The sequence below is a fragment of the Salmo salar genome, chromosome 03 (assembly GCF_965601325.2).
Source record: "Salmo salar chromosome 03, fSalSal1, whole genome shotgun sequence".
In the NCBI taxonomy this organism is placed as follows: Eukaryota; Metazoa; Chordata; class Actinopteri; order Salmoniformes; family Salmonidae; genus Salmo; species Salmo salar.
The window spans coordinates 57921148-57947676 of record NC_138293.1 but is presented as its reverse complement, the minus strand read 5'-3'; the positions used below and the strand labels follow the sequence as shown (position 1 = coordinate 57947676).

At 44.3% G+C, this 26529-nt stretch overlaps 2 protein-coding genes across 13 annotated transcripts in view; one reads left to right on the top strand and one right to left on the bottom strand.

Moving 5' to 3' along the window:
* LOC106600872 (uncharacterized) overlaps window positions 1–20172 on the top strand; it is a 40556-nt gene extending 20384 nt beyond the window's left edge. For 4 of the 8 annotated variants that reach the window (XM_014192613.3, XM_014192609.3, XM_045714969.2 and 1 more), the window contains 9 exons: window positions 1259–2527; window positions 4210–4253; window positions 4712–4891; window positions 5171–5261; window positions 5799–6034; window positions 6464–6556; window positions 12358–12439; window positions 12632–12738; window positions 17211–20172. In XM_014192613.3, coding sequence (XP_014048088.1) covers window positions 1259–2527; window positions 4210–4253; window positions 4712–4891; window positions 5171–5261; window positions 5799–6034; window positions 6464–6556; window positions 12358–12439; window positions 12632–12738; window positions 17211–17423 — 2315 coding nt within the window. In that variant the 3' untranslated portion in view covers window positions 17424–20172. Of the gene's footprint in view, window positions 1–1258; window positions 2528–4209; window positions 4254–4711; window positions 4892–5170; window positions 5262–5798; window positions 6035–6463; window positions 6557–12357; window positions 12440–12631; window positions 12739–16422; window positions 16591–17210 lie in introns of all 8 variants that reach the window. The other 4 variants (XM_014192612.3, XM_045714971.2, XM_014192616.3 and 1 more) reach the window with 4 other exon arrangements.
* Window positions 20173–20327: 155 nt separating this feature from the next.
* The window catches only part of LOC106600871 (KAT8 regulatory NSL complex subunit 1), an 85359-nt gene continuing 79157 nt past the window's right edge, over window positions 20328–26529 (bottom strand). For all 5 annotated transcript variants that reach the window (XM_045714965.2, XM_014192607.3, XM_045714966.2 and 2 more), the window contains 7 exons: window positions 25891–26067; window positions 25388–25554; window positions 25119–25243; window positions 24710–24767; window positions 24342–24454; window positions 23297–23579; window positions 20328–23077 (listed from right to left, as the gene is read on the bottom strand). In XM_045714965.2, the coding sequence (XP_045570921.1) occupies window positions 22820–23077; window positions 23297–23579; window positions 24342–24454; window positions 24710–24767; window positions 25119–25243; window positions 25388–25554; window positions 25891–26067 (1181 nt within the window). In that variant the 3' untranslated portion in view covers window positions 20328–22819. The remainder of the gene's footprint in view (window positions 23078–23296; window positions 23580–24341; window positions 24455–24709; window positions 24768–25118; window positions 25244–25387; window positions 25555–25890; window positions 26068–26529) is intronic.

Genomic DNA, 26529 nt, shown 5'->3' with positions numbered 1-26529 from the left:
AGCTCGTATACCAATTGAAACCAAGATCGGGTTTAGCATTGAGAGTAAAGGACAATCTCCAGTATTGATTTGAACCACAACTCATCTCAATCACCATTGTAGTAGTACCACAGCGTTTGCATTATAGAACAGAGGACACTGTGTTATTGGAATGTTTCACCATATAGATTCCCAATTTTATATTGATCCCTCGAAACGTATTCATCTTAAGTGGGTAACGGAGTTTGATTTCAAGCGCAAGGTTGATCATTTAAGGATTTCAGAATGGTTCTTGCGCTGAGTGATACCACTCCATAGCTATAGTTTTAACCATTTTAATTAGTTTAACGTTACAAACATTGGAGTAAAACAAGCTTTTTTGGGGGGGGGGGGGTTCTGACGGGACATGACGGTTGAACTAAGATCGAGGCAAAAGTTCTGTTCTTCAAGAATCAATGGGTAGATATCATTTATAAGTCCAGAAAAATGTGTAGCAACTGCAGTTTCCCCCTTTTTGTAAAGGAAGAAACCATGATGTATTGTACGTGAGGTTAGCAGCCAGAAAACCCGCCCCACCGCAAACCTGCATTTGCAAATGAAACAACCCGGCAGCCAGACTAGCATTGATTCATCGCCATTGCGATTTCATTTATCACAACAATCCAAGAGCGAGAGAAATTCAGAGCTGTTGGGTCATTGTGAGTACTGTGTTGAATGAGATACTTTTTTCTTTTTTTTTTTTTGTATTGATATGGCTTTGCTTTGACTTCTGTTGTGCATTTTGGTTTTATTTCTTTCAGGCAGAAGTCGAGAGCTTAGGGTCTGAGCTGTTAGGTGCTTTTTATGAACCCATAGCTACATACATGGTTCATAGCTCTCATTGTGTAGTCTACCCATCTTTTCTGCTAGAAACATGGAAGCAAAATGTTTGCAACTGCATTGAATGTGATTTGCAAACGGAGCTTCTTATGAAAACACCTACAGCGCTCAAGATTTAGGTACCAAAACGATCCAGATAATTACAGTTGATATATTTGATGTTTCATTGTTGTTCCTGTTGATGCCAGCAAAAAAAGGTTCCTTTGTTTTGTGTTCCTGCTCCTTCAGTGGTTGTTTTCTTTCCTTTCCTTTCGATTCTTTCTTTCCCTTTATTTCTGTTCCTTTTGTTGGGTGTTGAATGTGTGTCTCTGAGGAGGAGGTATTCTCTAACACCACAGTCCTGCTGTGGATCTATCCCTCTGTCCCTTATCGTTCTGCTTCCCGGTTCCCACCACACCAGAGGAGCTCACTGCGTCGCTCAGCCCCACGCCAGGAGGCGTCAGTCCTGCCACAGAGAGCGGCCGCAGTAGCAGGTCCGGCTTTGCCGATGGCGGGAGCGAAGACGGGGAGCGGGCTGGGTCGGTAAGCCCCCGGGCGTCTCCTTCAGCCCCTGAAGCCCCAATCGAGAGGGACACTCCAAGGCTCTTCTCCCCAGACTCGCTGGGGTCTGAGGTGAAGAGGAGCTCATCTGACAAGGTCTCTGATGTCTCTGTGGGCCACAGCCTGAGCGGCTCTGGGTCTGAGGACGAGGATGAGAAGGACGTATGTGAGAGCAAGGAGTCTCCTACCTCAGCCTATGAAGACAGGATCAGTCCTGGGAAGCCTCAGAGCCCTCTCTTCATGGAAAAGGAGGGGATGAAAGAGCAGGTGGATGAAGAAAAAGAGGAGGATAGCGACGAGGAAGAGGAGGAGAGAACAGAGGTGTCAACGATCCGCAGGAGGCCACGGCGTGAGATCAGCTCAGAAGAGGAAGAGCAGCAGAAAGATGAAGGTCGCGCCCCTGTCATTCCCGTTGCCATGACCCCGGAGGAAGCCAAGCAGCGCGTCCTATCCTTTGACTACACGGAGCCTGAGGGACACCACCCGGGTCAGGGCATCCCTGCAGGGTGGCAGAACGGGACAGACAAGACCCCCCCAGAGAGCAAGAGCCCTGACTCCAATAGGGCCGACCCTGGATCTCCCTTCTCCCCTAGCACCGCAGCCGACCGGACCCAGGACCAGTCTCCTCTTATCGAGCACCAGCCAGACGCCCGCGACGCGGTGGAGCAGGAGACTGAGGAGGTGGTGCAGGAGGAAGAAGAGGTGCAGGAGAAGGTAGCTAGTCCCCTGCCCATGATTGCTGTGCCCCAGATGGAGGTTGAGCCCGTCCAGAAGGATGATGAGCCTGCGAAGACCTCAAATGACACTCAAGGCCAATACCTGGAGTCGGCAGACGAGGACGTCATCGCAGCGGTGACGGCAGCTCAGTCGGTGACCAAAGCCAAACCTGCAGAAGCCAAACCTTCAGAAACGAAGCCCAAGGCTGGCAAGCCTGCTAGTGGCCTCAAAGGTGATGCCAAAGGAGGTGCTCCTACAGCAGCCAAAGGCCCGGTCAGGAAAGATAAGAAAGTGACCGCTACTGCTGTTGCCCCTCCCCCCAAGGCCACCGCTGCTAAAACTCAGAAAGCACCCCCAAAAGATGCCGCCCCACCGGGCGGAAAAGCAAACGCTCCGGGTGCCCAGCTGAAAGGTCTGTTTTCCGTTCTAGTTTATCAATCCCACCTCTCCACCTCCTCCTCCTTTCTTTTCTCTCACAGATATTTTCTTCTTCTCACTAGAGCAACACAATAAAGCAGCACCCTTTCTGAAAAACACGCACAAAATGTGAACGTGTTCGGTTGATGAAACGGACTGCTTGTAGCCGCCACCGCCGGTTTCTTTCTCGTCTCTTCTGTGTTCAATTCGCTCTCTTTCGAGCTTTTTCTTTTCTCTGTGTTCTGTCTGTGTTTCCAGCCCCTGTTTATGTCACTAGCCTTCCTGTGCCCAAGTTATTTTCGCTGGCAATGTTTCCCCACTGGTCAGCCCCTTTTGCATGCCACTTGCATGTTTGTTGGGTGTGCAACATCACATCATCGTGACTGTGTATTTATGGGTCACCTTTCCTTCCACCTCCCGTCTTCTGAAACACACACACACACACACACACACACACACACACACCACACACACACACACACACACACACACACACACACACACACACACACACACACACACACACACACACACACACACACACACACACACACGTATGGTTCACACATGTATGCACACACACACACACCACACTCTGGCTACTGTTTCCTATCTATCATATGAGGAGAAAAGTGTAAGTCAGCACTGTTTGTCAGGTTTAATGTAAGCATCCATGCATACTATCTTCCCCTGTAGTGTAGGTGGTCTCAGAGTGTATTTGTTACACACTACTTATCATGAGATGGATCACTGGTTGTCTTTATGCTAATCATCTTAAGGTTGCCTCAATGGCCAATTATCGGTAATGATCAGATGATGGCTGATAAGCACTTGCACATGACATGATAACGAAATGATTTCCATTTCAAAAGGTACATTTTCTGTAAAAGCTTTTCTAAATGATTACTGGAGTGTAAATAATGAAATCAGTTTAATGGCAACCACCCACTCTTATCAATACAGCCATGTCACTCACTCAGGGTCCTAGTTGGACCTAATGGGGTCGTTCATTGATAGGCAGGCAATAATGTTGATATCTCCTAACTAACCATTTGAAAGCATCACAGTCACCACGGAGACTCAATTTCCTGCTTATCCAATAACATGCAGGCCTGACGTCAAATAAAAAGGACGGTTTCTAAGCAGTTGTCTGTACCACATTCATTGGCCCTAAAACGAATTTAGTTCCCGCCTCAAATGATTAGCCTAGTCCCAGACAGTGTATTATGATCTCTGAGTGGACTGATTCGGGGGGGATCGAAATCAGGCCAAGAGGCTTGAAGTCATTTTTGAAACTCTAGTTTTTAATAAAGACGACACAACGTGCTGAAACCTCCCCGTGCGGTCTAATGTCAATACGCAGATCATTTCGAATCTGGGCCAAGTTTCAAATTTAAAGTTCAATAAAAGTTTATGACAAATGTACTTTCTGGCAATGCATTTCAATGTGCTGACAATTTACTGTGAAATCCAAAAGCAACTTTAAAGCATCCGGATCCAGCAACTAGAGTAGATGACACGCATTGTCCGTTAGCATTTTCATGCCTGGGATGAATAGGCAGTTTAGCATTGGAGAGTTAGCCTAGCCTAGTACAGCGAGGTCTCAAAGTTGCTGATGAGACAGGGCTATGATATTAGTACTGACTCTCAGTCCCTTTCTTTGACCCTCTCTTGCAGCCAAGGCCGGTGCAGGGGCTGGGAAAGAAGCAGCTGAGAAAAAGGTAGGTGATCATTGATGTGTGGACCAGAGGTCTGACCTCTGGAGTGAACTTGAGATATATTGATGCCTGCTGTATCTCAGTGCTTCACTTTACAGCTGCAAAGGAGGTTCCAAACGTGTTGGCTCAAATTTGACAGAAACTTTTGCATCAACCCTCTCTCTGCCTTCAACTGAATGCCCTAACAAACGAACGGTTTTGCTCTGCAATTGCAGTACAGCACATCTGCATGTAAAGCCATTCACCAATCACACACCGTTTTTGACATTTTATTGAATTTAAGATTTTTACTGTTTACATTTTTTTAAATTGCTTAAATTGGTTTTAATTGTTTAAGTCTATCGCTTATAGCTTTTTGTTAAGTTCCACCATCGTAATGCATTTCTTTAAATGTTGTTTGCTTTCACTTTTGTCTTTTCCTTTGTGTTTCATAACACTTTTTTACCACCTTTGGTCACAAGACACCCAACGCCACCACACCTGTCAAAGCATCCACCCCCAAACGACCCTCCTCGGTCCAAACCACCCCCAACAAAAAGCCTTGGTCCTCTTCCTCTGCCCCAGCCTGCAACACTAGCAGGCCCAGCTCAATATTTAAACCCAGTCCAGGCAGTGCAAGAGCCAGAGAACCCAGGCCAAGGGTAAGTAACACACATGGACAGGCCTCAAGTTTGACCACGATCCCAGGCTCAGGCCAGCCTATCCATTGGCTCATAATGCTCAATGGCATTATGACTTGAATACTTCAAAGTTCCATGGTGTTGAATGATCTTATGCAGTGCCTCTCCTAAACCCAAAATAGTCAGTCAGTTCTTTCCCAAATTAGTCTTTTGAGTCTTTTGTTTCAACACAGGTTCATCGCTTGTTGTGTAGTTTCTAGTTTTTCCATTCTAGAAGTAACCGTACTGTTTGGTTTCCAGACTGGAGATGGGAAGACAGCCAGCACCAGGACACCAGGTGCCAAACTCCAGGGTGCTGGGACCAGGATGCAGACCAAGACCACTGCTGGAGGTCAGTCAGTACTCAGGACATGTTCAACAGATGCTCAACTCTCAATGTGTTCCTTTACACTCGTACAGCAGTACCTACAACGTGAACACATGAAATGCAATCACCATTAATCCATTGAGAGTTCCCCAATTCGAGAGAGGTTAACAAATGGAGTGTGAGCAGAGATGAGAGAGCATGATAAGGATATGGTCAGACTCCGTATCCCCATTTGAAAAAGGTTCAACTCTAACAACAGCTTGATACCTACATTTGCCATCTCTAACACGTGGCAGCTTGATAACTACATTTACGTCCCCAGCATGTTAGATGGTGTCACCACCCTTTGCTGTGCTCTCTTTGGAATGGCGTGATGGAGAGAAAAATGTACCTAGAAGTGTCTGGGCATTTTGACTTTAACTACAGGCTGAGCAAAACATCACCAGCACCTAGTTCAAATAATTGAACTTTTGCAGGTCTTGTTCCAGAAAACTTCTTCTCGGGAGCACAACATAGATTGGAATAACCTAATCCTAGATTATGTTTCTCCTAACCTTGTAGTGGATTCCCCCAAGACGCCCCAAGACCGTAGTGGCTACAGCAGCCCCAGCACACCCAAGTCCCCCGCCAGCCGGGAGGTGAAGAAGGTGGCGGTGGTGCGGACCCCTCCTAAATCCCCTGGGTCCATGAGGGGGCGCAGTCCGGTGCCCCTGGCCGCCCCCATGCCCGACCTAAAGAACGTCCGGTCAAAGATTGGCTCCACGGAGAACATCAAGCACTCGCCTGGTGGAGGACGGGTAAGGGCTTGAAACCGTTTTCTTTCGTTTTTATGATATGTAGGGTTGAAGAATTCCAGAAACCTTCCCAAAGTTTGCAGGTTTTTCGTGAACCCATGGTAAGAGGAAGAGAAGGTGAGGGAATCTGCCAACAGGAAGTCCTCCAACTGGGATTTCTGAAAAACCCAGGAACTTCTGAAAGTGGCCTGAAATGTACAACAGTAGTGCTGTTTTTTCTTAGGTATCTTTCTTCCAAGCTTGAGTTGTTTATCACAGGCCGGAATCCACGTACTACTCCAGTCATTGCGATTTCAAGGCTTATGTTTGAGTTGTGATCACAAATGGCTTTATAGTATTTGTTGAATATGTCCAGAACAATAAAAAATGGTTTGTTCTGTTATTAGTTCCTTGGAAGTTGTAAGAACGCTTTCTCCCTCCTGACTCTTTCAGGTGCAAATAGTTGAAAAGAAGATGGATTTAAGTAACGTTCAGTCAAAGTGTGGCTCCAAAGCCAATCTCAAGTATACCCCAGGAGGTGGCAATGTGAGTAACACAGACAGCATGGCGGTCAAGAGACTGCAGACAGGGACATTACCCATTTTCTAACTCCTACAGTACCCAACCCACACACTTCCATAAAGACTGGTCACTTGATCATTGATCTGTAACTGTTTTTGAGGTCAGTGCATGTCAGATATCCCTGACCTGTAAAATAAGGTCATTGCCTCATGCCTGTAACTTCTGAGGGTGATAAATCTAGCTATTGAATTGGTATCTGCAGTGCAGACACCAACCCTGAACTTTGAGGCTATCTTGCAAATAATCTGGTCTAAGTAAACTGCTAAATAGTAGATAGCAGCAAGATCCACATCGCAGCCTTGCAGCTGCTGCAGCAACCTGCCAGAAAGAGGATATTTTCGCCTCTCCTCTACCTCTTCCAGGTGCAAATTTTACATAAGAAGATCGACTTGTCTAGTGTTCAGTCTAGGTGTGGCTCCAAAGACAATCTCAAGCATGTCCCCGGAGGTGGTAATGTGAGTAACTTGAGGATGAACTCATGGTTTGGTCTTGAGTCTTCCTGCAGTTAGGACCAGCTCATGGCCTTGGCCAGAACATAAAGGCTATTCCTTCTCCACTCTACTCCTCCTAGACTTAAATAAAATGAGGACTTCACTAGCTTATAGTTACTTAAGTTTGAGTTTACAGGCTTTTTTTCATTTCTGTTAAATTTACTCTCTGATATTCTCTCATTATGGTAGCACAAGCTTTGTGAGTTTGTCAACTATTTCAACTCAATTCCTTTTAAATCAGTTAGGCTATCGCTTGATTCAATAGAGGAACATTAAATAAATCAATAAAGTGAATGGAAAAACGTTACAAATAAGATGAAGGTGCTGAGGTAATTATAGTCTTGGAAGTATTCAACGTAACAAATGAGACCCCACTCTAAATAATGGTTTCGAGTAGGAATACTTCTCTGAAGTCTTAACATCTTACAGTTGCAGCACGTTATGAAATGTCCTTTTAGCAGCACGTTATGAAATGTCCTTTTAGCAGCACGTTATGAAATGTCCTTTTAGCAGCACGTTATGAAATGTCCTTTTAGCAGCACGTTATGAAATGTCCTTTTAGCAGCACGTTATGAAATGTCCTTTTAGCAGCACGTTATGAAATGTCCTTTTATTTTTCCAAATGCGAAAACATTCAAAATCACATGTAGGCTAAATCATTTTTTTTTTTTTCAAATTAAATGTAAAACAATAAGACCTGTTCATGTGGAGGTTCAAGCTGGGATCAAGCCAAATATCTTTGAGATACTGCATTAAGTTCTGGTCACTGCCATTTGTCCCCTTAAAGCTTAAAGTTTTCATAGTTTTCAAAGACACAACTTTCAAAGCAGATTCCTCATACAGTTGCCCTTTCCAGATTCATTCCACACTGGCCTAGCTTAAATGCAAGCATTGGGATTTGATCTGTATTTCTACCCTATACAAATCAATTCCAACACAATACACTAAGTTTACAACATCGGTTTAAAACCTAGACTCTTCTAGAATATGAGAATTGCTGACCTTATCGCATCACAAGCAACCCAGTCCCCCTCACCAATAAAGCCATTGTTTCTCTCAATGAGTCACGATTACAGACCAATCAGACCAGAGTGGATGGTACAGCGTAGCGTACTGACTGTCAGCAGCACAGGTCTGTCAACCAATGTCTTCTCATTGAGCTGACTAAATGCCTTACAGTAATGGAATGTGCACGTCAGGCGTCATTAAATCTGGCTTTGGATTGATACAGTACAGCCTTAGTATACAGACCTGAAATGAGATGACCCAAAACGATGAGGGATTTACTATGATTAAATGTGCGCTCAATAGAGCTCTCCACAAAACGATTTGACGAAGTATGAGGAAAGATCCAGCGAAGTATAATTAATTAATCTATTTGATTTCTATGGGCTGATGGGTATTTTCACCAGGTTTATCTACCAGGTTTATCTCTAGGGACTACTGTGTGCTTTGGCATTCCCTAAAAAGAGAATGATCTGTTAGATAAATGATGTGAGTTGATGTTGTGTAGTGTATGTACACAGTGGGCCCTGGCACAGCGGGGATACAATAAGCCCAATTAGACCAATAGAAAAGAGTAGCAGACTAGAGTAGCATCTGAGACTAAATCTTACTTGCTTCAAGTTTCTGCAAAGGGCAACACAAAAACCACCCAGAAAGCCAAGATAAAGGCCTAATCAATGTCTTTAAAAACGTTGATTTCATTAAACTGCAACGGGACACTGGTTTAAGGTTAGGGCGTTGCGTAGCACCTTGGCCCCTTTGAGTCCCTGAAAACGGATGCATGGGTAAGGCATTAACAGGGGGCAGGGCATCCTTGCCTGGAGATGCTGTTGCCAAGTTTGTGTTTTTTGGTCTGTCTGCCCTAGATCTGTCTCCTCAAATGTGTCTCCAATAGCCTGTATGATGCACCCCAAAGGCTTGTAGTCTCAAACTCTCCAAGTCCAATACACGGTTCAGTGTCTTGAGCTGAACACCTCGACATCAGTGCTGGTTGTTACCTTGCATGGACATGGATGACGTGAATGCAGTAGTGATGAGACAAAGTAGAACGTCATTGACTTATAATGGTGGCATGGTTCTCCTGGTTGGTGTATGACCGTGAGCATGCAGTCCCAGCGGGCAAACTTTTGGGGCGGTAAATCCACAATGACGTCATTTTTCTGGTTCTGAAATTGTCCGATTTTACAACCAGTTCAAGTCATCATCTCGTTGATGACCAATATCAAGATGTCTGGGAAAGATGGTCATATTCTGGTCCGATGATCAGTTAAAGGCATCTTTTAGCTAAACAAGACATCGACAAACATTTATTATACTCAGAATACAACCTATGATGTTAACCAGTTTTGCATGCTGGGCTCAACCTGAATCCTGTCAATTGTGATATTAACCTCCAACTCATTGTCCCCTCTGCCACCACCCATCAACCTCTAAATCAATACTGTCTGTACTGTTAAGTCTACAAATCAAGACAGCATGGCATTAGGGAAACCACTGTATAGCTAGGAAGTATTTGTTTATATAGGCCATAACTAGTGACCTCTAATGCATTGCTGGTGCTGTCTAAGTAGAGATGTAAGATTCAACTCTTACAACAGAAATGATGAGGCCAGTTTATTTATAGTGGTACCGGTAAATGGATAGTGATTGGGCTGCACTGAGTTGGATGTGGCTGCAGCGTTGTAGTCTTGCTGTAGTCGTGTTTAGCTGCTTGGAGAAACGGGGCTGGGCTTCTGTTCTGTGTGTAGAGAATAATGTGATGAAAGACTGTATCTCTATGCAGCACTGACACCACCATGTGTCTGTACTGCGTAAATACATGTTCAAACTGCATACCAGCAAATAGCTGCATGTTTGGATGTGTATATGTTTGTGTGTATGTACACAAGTGGGTATATGGTTGAATTTTTTTCCTCAGCAATATTCATTTAAAAATATAGGCTTATTTTTTTCATTTTATTCAAGAGTTAACCTATTTCGCTTAGGTTGCTTTGGGAGTCTGATTTTGTCTAGATTGTCGTGTAGACTTGTTTTAAATCATGGATGGAGTGATTTTATGAGAGCTCTGGTCATTTGAATTTCATATTCATAAACTCAGCAAAAAAATAAACGTCCTCTCACTGTCAACTGCGTTTATTTTCAGCAAACTTAACGTGTAAATATTTGTATGAACAAGATTCAACAACTGAGACATATAAACTGAACAAGTTCCATGTTACTAACAGAAATTGAATAATGTGTCCCGGAACAAAAGGGGGGGGGGGGGGTCAAAATCAAAAGTAAGTCAGTATCTGGTGTGGCCACCAGCTGCATTAAGTACTGCAGTACATCTCCTATTCATGGACTGCACCAGATTTGCCAGATCTTCCTGTGAGATGTTACAACACTCTCCCACCAAGGCACCTGCAAGTTCCCGGACAGTTCTGGGGGGAATGGCCCTAGCCCTCACCCTCCGATCCAACAGGTCCCAGACGTGCTCAATGGGATTGAGATCTGGGCTCTTCGCTGACCATGGCAGAACACTGACATTCCTGTCTTGCAGGAAATCATGCACAGAACGAGCAGTATGGCTGGTGGCATTGTCATGCTGGAGGGTCATGTCAGGATGAGCCTGCAGGAAGGGTACCACATGAGGGAGGAGGATGTCTTCCCTGTAACGCATAGCATTGAGATTTCCTGCAATGGCAACAAGCTCAGTCCGATGATGCTGTGACACACCGCCACAGACCATGACGGACCCTCCACCTCCAAATCGATCCTGCTCCAGAGTACAGGCCTCGGTGTAACGCTCATTCCTTCGATGATAAACGTGAATCCGACCATCACCCCTGGTGAGACAAAACTGCGACTCGTCAGTGAAGAGCACTTTTTCCCAGTCCTGTCTGGTGCAGCGACGGTGGGTTTGTGCCCATAGGTGACGTTGTTGCCGGGGATGTCTGGTGAGGACCTGCCTTACAACAGGCCCACAAGCCCTCAGTCCAGCCTCTCTGTCTATTGCGGACAGTCTGAACACTGATGGAGGGATTCTGCGTTCCTGGTGTAACTCGGGCAGTTGTTGTTGCCATCCTGTACCTGTCCCGCAGGTGTGATGTTCGGATGTACCAATCCTATGCAGGTGTTACACGTGGTCTGCCACTGCGAGGACGATCAGCTGTCCATCCTGTCTCACTGTAGCGCTGTCCTCATACCTCCTTGCAGCATGCCTAAGGCACATTCACACAGATGAGCAGGGATCCTGTGCATCTTTCTTTTGGTGTTTTTCAGAGTTAGTAGAAAGGCCTCTTTAGTGTCCTTAGTTTTCATAACTGTGACCTTAATTGCCTACCGTCTGTAAGCTGTTAGTGTTTTAACGACCGTTCCACAGGTGCATGTTCATGAATTGTGTATGGTTTATTGAACAAGCATGGGAAACAGTGTTTAAACCCTTTACAATGAAGATCTGTGAAGTTATTTGGATTTTTACGGATTTTTACGAATTATCTTTGAAAGACAGGGTCCTTTTTAAAAAGGGACGTTTCTTTTTTTGCTGAGTTTATATATATTTTTTTTATTATTTAGCAATTTACTTCTATAAACATTTGATCAGATATATAGATTATAAAAGTGTTGTTTTCATGAATGTCAGTCATTTTGTGATTACTTTCATCCTCCTGATCATCGGGTATCTTGTCTCGCTTCTCAGGAAAACAGATGTGGGGGAATGTGTAGTAGGGAATATTCCTGTAAAAATTGAAACGAAAAGGTGAAAGGCTGGTAATCCAATCATCTAATCAAATATGTATCCTTACATACATGGCGCGGGTTAAACTGGGTTAGAAAACAGCATTGTATCGTCATAGTTTCTAGAGATGTAATGAAACATCTTTGCATCGTACCCAAGAGGGCCTTTGCATCCAAATTTGAGACCTAGTTGTTTCATTTAGATTCAAATTTCATCATTATGACCTGATTTTTGATAACGATGACTGAATTCCCTGAAATATTCGAGCTATCTTTTCATTTTTAAGGAAATTCTCATGTGTGGGTGCAATAGAATAACCCCTCTTTCCCTTTTTACATCCAATATCTATTTAGGACAATGCTAGAAGCGAGTCTATTCAGGAAGCCATTCATGGTGGTGTCCTTGCATGTGACTGATGCTGACTCATTCTAGATTGTCTCTCTGTATTCTGCCTCCTAGCATTGCCCAATAATGACCACTCCTCTGGTCTGATTCTATCTATGGTCTGGTGATCTCCTTTGTTGTTTCTCCCCATTTGCCATATCCAGGTTCAAATTACTCACAAAAAGATTGACCTCAGCAACGTACAGTCAAAGTGTGGATCGAAGGCCAACATTCACCACAAACCAGGTAACTTACGTACAGAATAAAACCTTACGGTGACTGAAATGAAACAACATGCAACAAGAGATACCCTGAGGCTATTGGTGGTCTATACTCAGCCATATCAACAAATAGTTTTATGCTCCCTGACGAATGTGAAGTAGGAAAATGTGTTGAATAACCTTTGCAGTGCTAAAGAATGCCGCTTGTTTTCATTAGGTGGAGGCAATGTGGAGATCAAATCTGAGAAGATGGACTTCAAGGTTCAGTCTAAGATTGGGTCCATGGACAACGTTGGTCATGTGGCTGGAGGTGGCGGGCGGAAGGTAAACAGTCACTGTCACTAATGTCCGAATTGACACGCACGTCTTTCAAAAAAAACAACTGTACAACCCTATTACAATCAATTACTCATTTCTATTCTGAAATACTGAATTATTCTGCCCGAATTCTGGAGTCAACACTCTGCACACAATTCATTGCTAATATTCTCTCTGGCTTCAAATCTCTGAAATCTAAACTAAATGATCACTCTTCTTGCTTGGCAAACTCTTCCTTAGCAAACTGAGCGTGCCGTGAAACTTGCTTATAAACATTTCTAAAATGTCACGCAAAAGAGCGATTAACACAGGGTCACATTGATGACTAAGTAGGCCTCTCTCTGCATTGCCAATAGGCATACGCCTGAGTATGTCATGAACTTTTTTATCAATATTTCATATAAAGCCTAACAATAGATCATAAATACATTTTATTGCAAATACAGTTACCTTAAGGTAACTGATCGCTGTTAAAAATAACTCTACCACACACAGTACATGAAGGCCAATTTTAAACTCAATACAGTAAGAAACTGAGGCAGTATTTTCCCTAATCTCGGCACCCAGAACCAAATCAGATACTCAATATTTTCATTGTTAAGCCTATATCAAGAGATTATATTTTCCCTTGCAATGGCAACTCTGGCGACCCATTCTCCTGCTCTCCTTCCTCTTCTCTTTGCCCAGCATGTTTGGGTGGCAGCACCTCCTCTCATTTAGCCTGTGTACCAGTCTCTTTAGCTAATCCACTCCATGTCATGTGCCAAAGAGAGTGGCCTTTCTGCCATCTTCAAATATGATCATTCTATCATTAATGAGCTTGAGGAGAATGGAGGATTTGATCCTGATTCGATCACCCTTAGAGCTATCCTCCAATCACAACTATTATGCAAATATTGGAACTTTTTAGTCTCCACAGAACACGCGAGTAGGGTCTATCTGCAGACCGCGTCCTACATGCCGCGCCCACTACATGCTGCGCCCACAACGCCCCACTTACTACATGCCGCGCCCACTGCCATTAAGGCTAGGACACCGGCAGTTGAGAGGAACGCACTTGTTTGAAATGGAAAAGCGTTGTGGTAGCTACTGATAAAGAAGAACATCAAGACGAAGCAGCTGCTTTACAAGTGGGATGCACTGTTGAACGTTACATCCCGAGGGGTTTGTGCTGATTGTACGGAGATTGGGACAGCCGCTTAAATGGCGTCCCTTAAGAGGGCAAGAACAACATGTACGCCAGGAGAAGTGCAGTATTTTCATAAGCAGACATATACTTGGAATATGGAGGACGAACGGAGGGAAAAAGAGAGGCAGAGGAGGTCTAAGAGAGAGGGGGAGGAAGGAAGAGGGGGAGCTTGAGTTGGTTAAAAATAGCTGGGAAAAAGGAGATGGTTTGTTAAAGAAGAACGGTAGAAAGTGTAGGCAGAGTGAGCTGAAGGGCGAAGTATCGGAGGTGGTAGGTGTGGTGAAGTTCTCGGAGCCCGAGGCTTGCACCGAGGGTCAGGACAAAGACCGTAGGAGTGAAGTTTTTGGAAAAAGTGGACCCTTGCCTTTTGGCTGATCCATTTGTAGTTTCAGTGTGGGTGAAAACAGCATTGGGTGCTGTGGAATCAGTGAAGGTAACCAGAAGTGGTCTTGTGATAATTATATGTGTTTCTGCTGGTCAGAGGTAGCAGGCACTCCGTGTTAAACGAATGGGGACAAGAGACATGAATTGTTCTGCTCTCAAGAAAAGTGCACCATTGAAAGGAGTGATTACTGGGGTAGCGGTAAATGTGAACGCTGATCAACTGGAGGGGAAGATTCTCGGTGTTTGTGATGCTCGTCGTTTGGTGCGACGCAGACAGGGTGGCGCGAGCGGAGAAACAGAAGAGTCCTTTGTCTGTTCTTTTGAGTTTTGATGTTGAGTCTTTACCCGACAAAGTGATGTTAGGATATATAAGTTGTCCTGTACGAGCTTTTGTGCCGACTACATTACATTGTTACAGGTGTCAAGCTTATGGGCATGTGGCAGCAGTGTGTAGGAGGAAGGTCCTAAGTGTGAGAAGTGTACAGAAACGCACGAGACAAAGGAATGTGTAGTATTGGGGAAAGTAGTGGTATGTGTTAATTGTAGGGGTGCCCATGGAGCTGGGGATCAGAAACGTCCCATGCGAGAGAAGCAGGTTGAGGTTTCCAGGGTTAGAGTAGTGCAGAAGTTGTCATATGCTGAGGCAGTGAAGAAAGTAGAGGAAGATGGGTCAAGGGGGAGGGATCCTGAGAGGAGTGGTGTGAGTAGTAGGTCAGTACAGAAGGATTAACCAACAAGTGATATATGTTTCAGTAAGATTAGATTATGGGATGGAATGTAAATCACAGAAAATAGAGGTGGTGGCAGCTGCAGAGAGGTATTTGGGTGTGCGAGACTTGACATCAGAAGAGTTACAGGGTGTGTTAGGTGGTGGTGACCCATCCTTTCAGCCTGAAGTAGGACTAAATAGATTTAAATAGTGGAGTATGGTATTTATTATTATTATTTGAGTGTAGTGTTAGATGGTAGGGTATTTGAAATTTAAAAAAAAGTTAGAAAGGAAAAAATAATTAAGCTAAGTATAAGGGAGTTCAGTCTAGTGGGTGGCGGTAATCCAACATTTATTGGATGCCAACCCCCGTTAAACCTCATCAAAGAAAACACTGGCAGTTATTTTAACTTTACGGCGACGGTAATCACTACTCGGTAGTGCCATGCAAGAGTTGGGTTGGCTACACTAGCCGTAATGCCGTAACGTTAACAGAACTGCGGGAAAGCAGTGCTCGGCAAGCGGGGGAGAATGACACTGTACCGGTGTTCTAGTTAGCTAGCTACTTCCCTCGCCATATCGTTAACAGAACTGCAGGAAAACAGTACTCGGCAGGCGGGGTCGAAGGACACTGTGTACCGGCCCCCTTCTTATGTGGGGTTTTTCGGCGGTTGGCAACCAACGCTGGTGCATCCACCTACTGTGCTGGAGTGTGTGCCAGAGACAGCGCAAGCAGCTGCAATGCAGTGGGCGTGGCATGTAGTAACCGCAGTCTGCAGATAGACGTTATTGTAACACATTGGTATCCGGTTGCTGAGCAACCATTTTTGTTTGTCCAGAAGAAACTAGTCTGTCAGAATTTGCTAGCTCATGTCTAAATTCTCAAACTAAATACTGCAATTCCAACCACAAAATTATTTTAAGCCTCAAAATACAACAACTTGCCTAGCTAACAGCTAAATATTTGTTTTTGACTTTGTTATTCATTATATTTTCGAGGATCCACATGTTCTCATGGAAAGTAATGTTATTTCCAACAACCAATGAGCAACTCCACCACATATTTGAATGTTGAGATTATTGAAAGGCCAGTCTCGTTGGCAATGACAAGGAGTGGAATGTTAGCTAAAGACTGGTAAGTTACTCAGACTACCTTTCATTTTCACTGATTCCAAGCTGGCACTGCAGACCAATCTCTTGCTTATTTTTGTTCTTTCTTTTAGTTTTTAAACAACTTTCATGTATTATTTTTTATTTTTTGTACAGACTTTCTTTCATTCATTTATTTTATATATATTTTTTTTTTCATTTGATTTATTTTGTTTGATTTGTTTGTTACGTTTCATTTGTTTTGTTTAACACCAACGCATGTTTTCCTGTCCATACTGGGTGTGGTATCCATCCATAGAGAGAGAAGGGGAAGGAAGCCGAGGGGGTTTCTGGAGAAGGAGACACCTCCCTAAATAGGGAAGCTCCTATCCCCAGCCCTACTGGCCCCTCCACTGATCCCCCTCAGTCGCCCCGTTCTGAACACAGCCCAATCGAGGGGGCGTCCTGGTAAAGCTAGAAGTCTCCAGTAAGTACACAATGTCTTACTTCAGACTAAAACCCCAAAGTCGCCAAAATTGTCCAGTCAATTGGACGGATCAAGCCACAACAGAGATACTCAACCTTGAAAATGAAGGCCTATATTCCCCCTTAAAAAACATGCAAGCACCCACACATGCATGCACATGTGCAGCCAAACACACACCCACCCACACAGCATGCCCATAGGACTCCACACACTATCAAGAGGGAAATTGTATACATGTAACCACAAGAGGGCATCAACACAAAGTCAAGAGCCTTTCAAACTGCAGCATCACTGGTCCTTTGTGATATGCACAACCTCTTCACCATTCTACATTCTGATGTCGTCACATAGAAAGTATCATACTGGATTTGTGCTGATTTGACTTCCACTCATCCCATGTCCAGATTAAGCCTAGTCCTGGACTAGAATACACGTTTAATGGAAATTCTCCATTTAGAATTAATTTTAGTCCAGGACTAAGCTTAACGGGAAACCTGGCCCCGACGATTTACACAGACACAATCCATGAATGATGCATAATTACACATGGAAGATTTGGCTCATCACTGTTGGTGCCCTTGCTCGCCATTCACAAAATGTATCAATCTTCACTCCTGCAGATTGAAAGCCACAAACTGAGTTTCCGTGAGACGGCGAAAGCCCGCACCGACCACGGAGCGGAGATTGTCCCGGTGGAGATCATCGCAGGCGGCTCACCCGCCCGTCTTCTCAGCAACGTGTCGTCCCCTGGCAGCCAGAACATGACAGAGACGCCGCCGCTATCTATGCTAGCGGACCAGGTCTCCGCCTCCCTCGCCAAGCAAGGCCTGTGATTCGACCACGTCCCTCCCTGAAAAAGCATTGTAGGTTACCAAGGGAACCAACCACGTGATAAAAAAGAGAAACGAAGAGAAAAAGAAGCACCTCACTGAGTCTCCCTTCCTCCTTGAAATTCAAAGTCGCTCACAGGATTTGCCGACCGGGGATATCAGTCAGGGCAAAGGGGTCCGTTAATGAACAGCTGTTTATGGTCTTGATAGTTAGATAGACACAGGTAATGAAAACATATATACGTGAAAGAAAAGCAACATTATTCTATACCCATAAAAACGCAGCCAGGCCTTATAAAGACATTTACCCTCCTTTCCATTTACAGTGCAATTAATTGGGCTGAACGCAACTGCTCGCATGAAAATATTGCACATTACTTTGCTTATTGCCATGCAGTGGATGTTTGCATTTGCTCATTTATTAAGCCTTAAAATGTGAAGTAGCCAAAGACTCAACTCTTTTTCTCAACTAGAAAAGATCAGCTAAATTAAAGTGACACTGTACTATACCATTCAAATGATACTAGGTGCCAAATAGACTTGCCCTTTCGTGCTTAAAACACTCCGATATTCCCCAGTTGAGAAATCCGCGAAGATTTATTTACGGTATAATGAAATTCGAACGTTGTTGTAAACAGTTGCTGTGATGTAATGAATAGCGTGTAGGTAAGTAAATTGACTCTGCCTTTTGAGATGATTAAAATAGACATTGTGAAATTATGAAATAAACAATTTTCATGAGAAGGACAATTACAAGAATATTTAACTTAGAGTTAAAGCCCATGCATGTCCTGCTCAAAACATATCAAGGAGAGGATCCCATTGCTGAGCAATTTAAATCAATTAAGTAATCAATTAATTATGGAGTAATGGAGCTACATTGTGCATATGTCAATCAATTGGATAAGATTGCTCATTTGAAGTTGAGAGGGGGTTTTGTGTGTATGGTATAGTCTACGTGCTGATATTTTGGTGGTATATCACCAATCCTCACCAAGTTTCTTCTCAGCAGTGAGTCTGGATCTGAGTACCTCCCAGTTGATTTCTAGAATGGAAATCCATTCTAGACCATCTGATTGGTCCAGAGCCAGAACACACGTGGGTATAGGGGCGTTGTGAAATTTCGTCATTGGCTTTGATACTCTGATTGGTTAGAGATGATCCAATCGCTGATTACTTTGTTTTGTATAACACCCCTTATTTTGACGTCAACAACAAACGACTTGAATGATGGCTGTCTCAAGACTGCAGTATGTAGGAACGATTGAGCAGCGGAAGAATTCAGTTTGAGTGGTCAGGCACCTGAAATGCCACTGCACACCCACAACACACATGCCTAGACAAGTCTCAATTTTACCTGCATGAAATTCAAAACCTGATATAGGATGTGCTCCAAATCTCTACCCTACTCCCGAAGTGTGCACTTGCACACTCCCTCTGTCAAAGATGATCAAATGAGCACCCCCTACATACCCACAGCGCACTACTTACGTAGCGAATTTTAACTAAAGTAAATATTTCTTCGCAATGATAGAGCACTTTTTTTTTTACGCTGTAGATCAAACCTTATGTTGCACACTTTCTTTCCTACTAGTAGCCCTATTCTGTGGATGTAAGACATATTAAACTGCTATTTACGAATGCTTATAGATGCACCTGCTGACACCCTGCTATTATTTTTCTATACTCCCGACGCATTCTTGTTTTTGAAGGTAGTTTTTACACACTGAAGTTCTCAAGTCGACCACCACTACATGTGTGTGAATGATAACTGGCTGGCTTTCCTCCTCATTCCTCATGGTCAACATGAACATTATGTACTGAGCTGAAAATCTATAAAAAGGGGGTTAAGCGAATATTAATTGTTACGATTGAACAAATCTATTCAAGGTAAGACATGTAAGCATATTATCTACCTAAAGCCCCAAAAATACTCAAATCAAATGTTATGTCACATGCTTCATAAACAGGTGTAGACTAACAGTGGAATGCTTACTTATGAGCCCTTCCCAACAACGCAGAGAAAAATAAGGAATAAATACACAATGATTAACGATAACTTGGCTATATACATGGGTTACCAGTACAGAGTCGACGTGCAGGGGTACAATGAAATGGAGGTAGATATGTACATATCGGTAGGGATACTAAGACTGATATTCACGTTAGTCCACATATCCTTTAAGACCGTTTTAGAAAAGGTTACATAAAACAACACGATGCACCTTGTGTGGTGAATGATGTTCCGCAAAAGTGTAAGGCTGTTTTTTCCAAGTTAGTATATTATTTCGAAGCTGAAAATTGAAATGTCATGTCACTCTTCTAGTTTTTCCCAGGTAACCACACACAGTAAATTAATCTGAGGGAGTGGTTTCCTGATGTGAAAGGACAGCATAACCTCAACTTTTATTCATTAAACCTTTTAAGCAAACTGGTAATTGTACAGTTATTAAATCTGTTGCGACAAGAGGGGAAGAAAGTTGGTGCAAAGGGTGTTTAGGCCTAGGACGTAATGTCATTAATTTAAGGGAAGGAAAAGGGTAATTTGGGGCTTTTCAATGTAGTAAATACCTTTTCCCTTTTGCCTCAAAGGGAACAATGATACAAGTTGTTTCACCTTTCTCTGCTGAGTTTTTATTTTGACAGTCGTGATTGTCCTTATTGTGATGTGCATTTTATTAATATTTGGTTTACACCGATACTTGTTGCTGTAAACGTGGATTAGGAAATAAAGTCAGTATTGGAACAGCAATGTTAAAGGTTTCTTCTTTCCATTACATTTGTGAAGACGGTGTTTCAAAGAATGACAGGGGTATTTCCTGTCACACAGACCTCGTTTGTGAAATATGCAAGGGCTTTACACATGTAGAACGTACAAGCTCATAGGGAACACAAGAACACAGTTGATACAATATAATTCACTTTTATTTTGAGAAGAACACGCTGCCTGCCCGTCGGATTCATCAATCCATAAACTTTTTTTTTTGCCTCTGCATAAAGAAAGTGTTCAATATAGTGTACTTGTCGTGGCTTCTCCCTATACAATCAGGACAGCTACAGCCTGAACATCAAACATTTAAATTATTTACAAAATATACTCTTTTTGTACAAACTATTACATGCTAAAGGATATACCACTCACCCACCCCCATTCACCACGTTGGAAATTCTAAGTACGAAAATAGCCCAGACAATACAATATCGGCTTTTCAACGCTAGTCAAACCCTATTGTACATCGAAACAGTTTCTGCCCGGTGGGTCCTCCGATCCCCACTCGCAGACAGAAAACCGTAGTGGATAGGCGGGACTTCTGTGAGGAGAAAGGGACAGGCATCGATGGTCCCTAGAAATAAGAGTCCGGTTTGTCTTTCGTTCGGTCTGGACAGACACGACTCCCGTGGGAGAATTATTCACCAGGGAAGGCCTCACATTACCTCCTCGAAATGAGACAGCAGAATCAAGGAAGATGGAGACAAAAAGGCTCAACTGAACAGTGATGTGAATGATTTTTTTCCCCCCGCACATTTTTTTTCTTCTTGTGAGACTCAAACACAACTCATGACATGATTCCATACTAGCGGTAATTGGAACAAGAGCAAGGCATTGGTTGAGGCAGGCTTACGTTTAGCTAACTAACATGTGGTTTTGACTGCTGGGGCAGAGCATGAATCAGACGCACAAAGTGACCAAGTAGAAACAGCCAGGCTCAAATTGACTCCAACTGAAAGCCCTACGTGGGTGATGGCCACAGCCTTCTGACTCAAACATGAGGCTTTCTGTACAATACTCCAATTCATCTGCAGGGAGGGACAAAGCAGGGGGTGCTGGGAACTAGGGCAGCTGATGGCAGATCTGGGCTGTGTTCAGTAGGTACCAAAGTAATATAATGGGCAGGGATTACCTGGACTTGTCCACCATTTCAGAACATTTTGTTTGCTCTAATGAACACAACCCAAACTTAAAGAGTTTTGTTTTGCATTGTTACATGAAAATCATTTTGACTTAACCAACATGACATTTGAACCCCCAATAAAACTCAGAGCTTGAGAGATTTTAATCCAATTGTGGAACTGCATTGACAATCCAACAGGTACATTGACATCTGCCTTGTGCAATTCCAAAAACAGATAGGGACACAGGACCGAGACAAATTAGGAACATTTACATATTTTTGTCTCATGTTTTCTTTTACTATACCGAGTGACATGAAATTGCATGGCAATTATGCATTACAAGCTGGAAACATTGCATCGGATGTGAACTACTGCAACTCGTGTCAATAGCTAGGGTACAGAAATGTAAAGTGGAGCAAATAATGAAGGGCCTTGATCCAAGATGAAGCCAAAATACTACATTAAAAAACAGGAGCTTTCTTTGTAATTGGAACCCAACTGCACGCGTTTAGTGATTTCTTGCACATTATCCAAACCAAATCAGAAAAGCGTGAAATAAGGGCACGCACAACACATCGAAAATTAAGACAGAAATCCAATATGCACACAGTTGAACAAAGACACTGAAATCAACTTCTACAGGATCATTCCCATGTAGGGGAGGTGATGTGTTTTTTTATGTCGTTATATTAGTTAACATATCCACATGATTATTTATTTGCTTCACTTTGGCTTGGCTGATTGAATGATCTATTCAAACTAGTGTATGTGTAATCTCATATTGAGGGTGGTGTTACTTGCTGTGCTAATTTTATACACTGCCCCAACAACCACTTGTGCCATCAGTCTATGTGACGGGATTGAAAGGAAATATATTATTAAACCTATATGTAGAAAACAACTATACCAATGCAGACAAACCGAGATGAAAGAAAAGCAGACATCAAAGAAAATGGCAAACTGATTACTACTACAGCTCTGTGAAACAAGTGCATAAAGGAACATTTCAGGTTCACTCCGATTCTCTGGGGAGGGACTAATATTATTAGGTTGATTCAAGGGGACAACATAAGCTATGACAACAAGGCATTGCTGTTTTGTGTTTTACTCACTCCATTTTACATTGACATGGGGTGGGGAATAGAAAGCTACAAAGGTACACACACTGCCTGAGTGGCTGCTTAGCCCTCAGCCCATTGACCCAGAAACAGGAAGCAACTCTACGTCCTGCTCATCACAAATTCAGCTTTCAGTCTAATTTCTCTCCTTTTTTCCCCATTCACTTTTATATATATTTGTTCATTTCGGTGACCAAGAAAAGAAAGAACAAAACTGATTTCTGATGGGGGTCTCTGTCTATGTTCACTAAAAACTGTGAAAGAATTTGACTGATGTTTGAATATCAAACAACAGGAGTCCATTATTCCATTGTTGATGTAGTTCTTGTTTTGAGTCTTGTGAAAGAAAAAAAAGTGACGAGTCCTTTATGCGGGGAGAGCCTTCGTTCATCGGTGGGAGGGTCTGGTGAGAGTGGTGGTGGTGGGGAGGGCTTTCTGCTTGCTGCTGTCGTCAGGGGGAAGCGGCGAGGGGGGACCCCCGGTGTCAGACTCCGATCTGGACGAGCCCGTCTTGCATCCGGAGATGTGGCGCATGGTTCTGTAGGGGCGCTCCTCGGCGTTCCCTGGCTGCTCCTCGGGCTCCGGCGGCGGGTCGTTCTCCAGGGGGAAGCTCCTCCGGTCCCATGGGTGTACTGGGATGGGAACCTGGAGAGGGAGAGAGGAAACTCACGTCAGAGACTGGACACAGGGCTATCACTCACTTATCAAAGATGATCGGTCTGTGTATATTTATACCCAAAGGGCTGGTGCCTTCTCATATATCCTCTACAATCTGCCACAGTATTCACAAAGACGGCATGCACACCGATTAAACACCTGACGTGTGTGTATAGTACGAAAGTGTATGTGCTACGAGGAGCCTACCAGTTCTTCGTAGGTTCCGTCAGGTGTGGAGCAGCGCGTGTCTTCGTTGGAGAGCAGGCGGTAGGAGTCCCTGGATCCTATAGGGGTGTAGGAGTACCCTCCTGCTGTGTAACACCCTGGGGCGTAAGGGTAGGACTGCAGGTCGGGGCTGGCCGGGGAGCAGGGGGAGGCAGCGCTACCGTAGTCCTGCAGGGCGTGGAAGTGGGCTGTGTCCGGGGAGGAGGGGTTGTTGCTGCCCAGCAGGGGAGTGGTGCGACCGTCCGACCGGCCACTGACATATGAACTGGAAGGGGGGGGAAGAGGGGAGTTAACTTGACAACTTGACATGAAGAACAAAAATTAAGTCTTCAGCTAGACTTCAATTGAAAAGAAAGGAGAACAATAGCCTTAAGTAGAGAAACCTATCATCTAGATTCTAGAAGACCAAAGGTCAAATAGGGGCTGCTTATATTTTTCCTGTTTCACTGCATGTATGAGTGTGTGAATTGGAAATTCTTTTTTTGTTGTTGAATATCCCAACTCCCCGAGACACCCTTGGAGAGTGGGGTCAAGGCCAGCGATCATGGCGACGCTGGAGCAATTAGGGTTAAGTGCCTTGCTCAAGGGCACGGTCGGCAGATGTTTCACCTAATCCGCTCGTGGGATCTGAGAACCAGCGACCTTGGCCCAACACTCTTAACCGCCAGGCTATTTGCCAAGATGTTCCCTGTGCTGCACTGCAGTATAACATACTGGACCAGGCTATTTTAGGGAGAAACGGTGCAAAAAATGTCAAGGTTCTGAGATAAGAGAATCACAATCAATATGCAGCTCAGAACCTCATCTCTGCTACAGATCACACCAAAAAGACTGATTTCTGGATTAATAAAGAAATTAGAAAAACCTCCACATACACTGCTTCTTGGAAAAACTATGGGGAGTGGGTGGATTAGGGCAGACTGTGTGTGTGTGTGTGTGGGTCTTGAATTGGGGCAGTTCATGCTGCAGGGGTGTCTTCTTGCAACTCATATTGTGGGTATGGGGTGTTTTGGCGTGTGTTACTGACCGGCTGCCTCTCCTCTTGGCAATGGCGCTGGCCGTCCAGCTCCAGCGGGAACGCTCCTGGTCCTCGCAGGACTGGTGCAGCTGGGAGAATGCAGTGTCTGTCAGGTCCTCAACCTGGAGGGAGAGAGGGAAAGAAAGATCAGCCATCCAAGTTAGTGCTGTAACACGTTGGTTTGGTTATTACCATTAAATGTATTACATTAGAGCGATACGGTGAAACCGAAGCAGTTATTTGGAGGTTGGTGGCGGCTCTATCTAGATGTTTGACATCTTTGGGCAACTAAATCATACTCCTGGTCTGCATCAGTAAACTACACCAACTGAGATTCTGAAAAGGTCATACCAAGAAAAACATTTTTTTTTTTTTACCTCCTCAATGTCAGCCTCCTCAGCGATTGGCTTAGCACAAATGTCAACCTCCTTCCAACTGCAAAATGGAAGCCAGATAATTAATACATCAGTAATTCACCACCCGTGTGTGTGTGAGTATGCGTGTTCAAGTGAGTGAATGTACAGCTGATGTGCGTAGCTCTGGGCAGTCTCTCTTAGGCACAGATTTAGGATCAGCTTACAGTCTCCCAAATCATATCCTAACAATTGCTATTTGCCCTTCTGGACATATCTATGGATCAGCATCACAGTCCCATATCCTAACCGTTATTAATCTATTAGATGGGGGAAATTCCCAAACTGACTCTGGATCGGTGCTTAGTTTCCTGACTCTAGGCAACTTCCCCATGCCGAGGTAGACATGGCGGCCATTTTGTGTCTTGCGTACCTGGGGGTGAGGATCTCTTTGTACTGCAGTTTCTCTACGCGGGTGGTGGCAGCCACAGACATGGGGATGACGATGTTGTTGATATCAAAGGAGCTCTCTCCCCTCCTCCTGCGGATGGGCTGATGCTGTACGGGGTAGAAGGGGAGTAGGGTCAGTCACTGTCAATCCAACTGCTAAAATACTTCTACAAATTACTTTACCATTATTGTTTCAATCACATAGTACATGCATGCGCACACAGCTGTACAGGCCAGCTGTGTGTGTCGTACCGGGGTGCTGTTGTCCCTCAGGCTGCTGTTGAAAGAGGTGAAGGGCATGGAGCAGGTCTCTGAGGAGGCTGACAGCTGTCGGAGCAGGGAGCTGTGGGTGGGGGTGTGGAGCCCAGCAGATAGAGACTGGCACAGACTGCCCCCATCCAGGTACAGCTTAGGGGTGTCTGAGGAGAGGTCAAGAGAGAGCGAGTATGGGGGAAGAATAAGAGAGTAGAGAAAAATCTCATGAAATACACTGGAATCCTCCCAGATTGATATAAATCCATCTCTCAAGTACTCAAGCCTTAAAAATTCAGTAAGTGACACTGGATAAAATGGATACGGAAAAAAGAATAAAAAGTTTAAGCGATATGGAAAGGGTCAAACGTACAGTGAAAAACGGTGGAGGTGTCTACCCTTCAGAAGTCAATTGAGCTGCTCAAGCTATGAGACAGGTGTTTAGGGAGAGGGAAAGATAAAGAGAGAAAGAGAGGAAAATAAACAGACTGTAGGCAACTTACTGTCCATCCGGTCCAGTGAGTGTTCTCGGGGCCTCTTGCGTGCGTGGCTTTTGTCGTAGGGCCCATGGCCCCGCTCCCCTCGGTAGTGGGGGCGGCCCTCCAGCTTGGTGGACCCCAGCAGGCTGTCCAGCTGCTGCCTGTGTAGCTTCTCTGAACGCACCTTGTGGTGGGACAGGCCTGGTGAGGATGGAGCAACATGGAGGGTTAGGCAGTGTGTATGTTTTGCACACACACACACACACACAGGGATATATTGTATATTACATGAATACAGTTTTCTACTTTAGCCACGACCAGTCAATATACACTGCTCAAAAAAATAAAGGGAACACTTAAACAACACATCCTAGATCTGAATGAAATAAATGGGGGGCCCCACACCATGACTGACCCACCGCCAAACCGGTCATGCTGGAGGATGTTGCAGGCAGCAGAACGTTCTCCACGGCGTCTCCAGACTCTGTCACGTCTGTCACGTGCTCAGTGTGAACCTGCTTTCATCTGTGAAGAGCACAGGGCGCCAGTGGCGAATTTGCCAATCTTGGTGTTCTCTGGCAAATGCCAAACGTCCCGCACGGTGTTGGGCTGTAAGCACAACTCCCACCTGTGGACGTCGGGCCCTCATACCACCCTCATGGA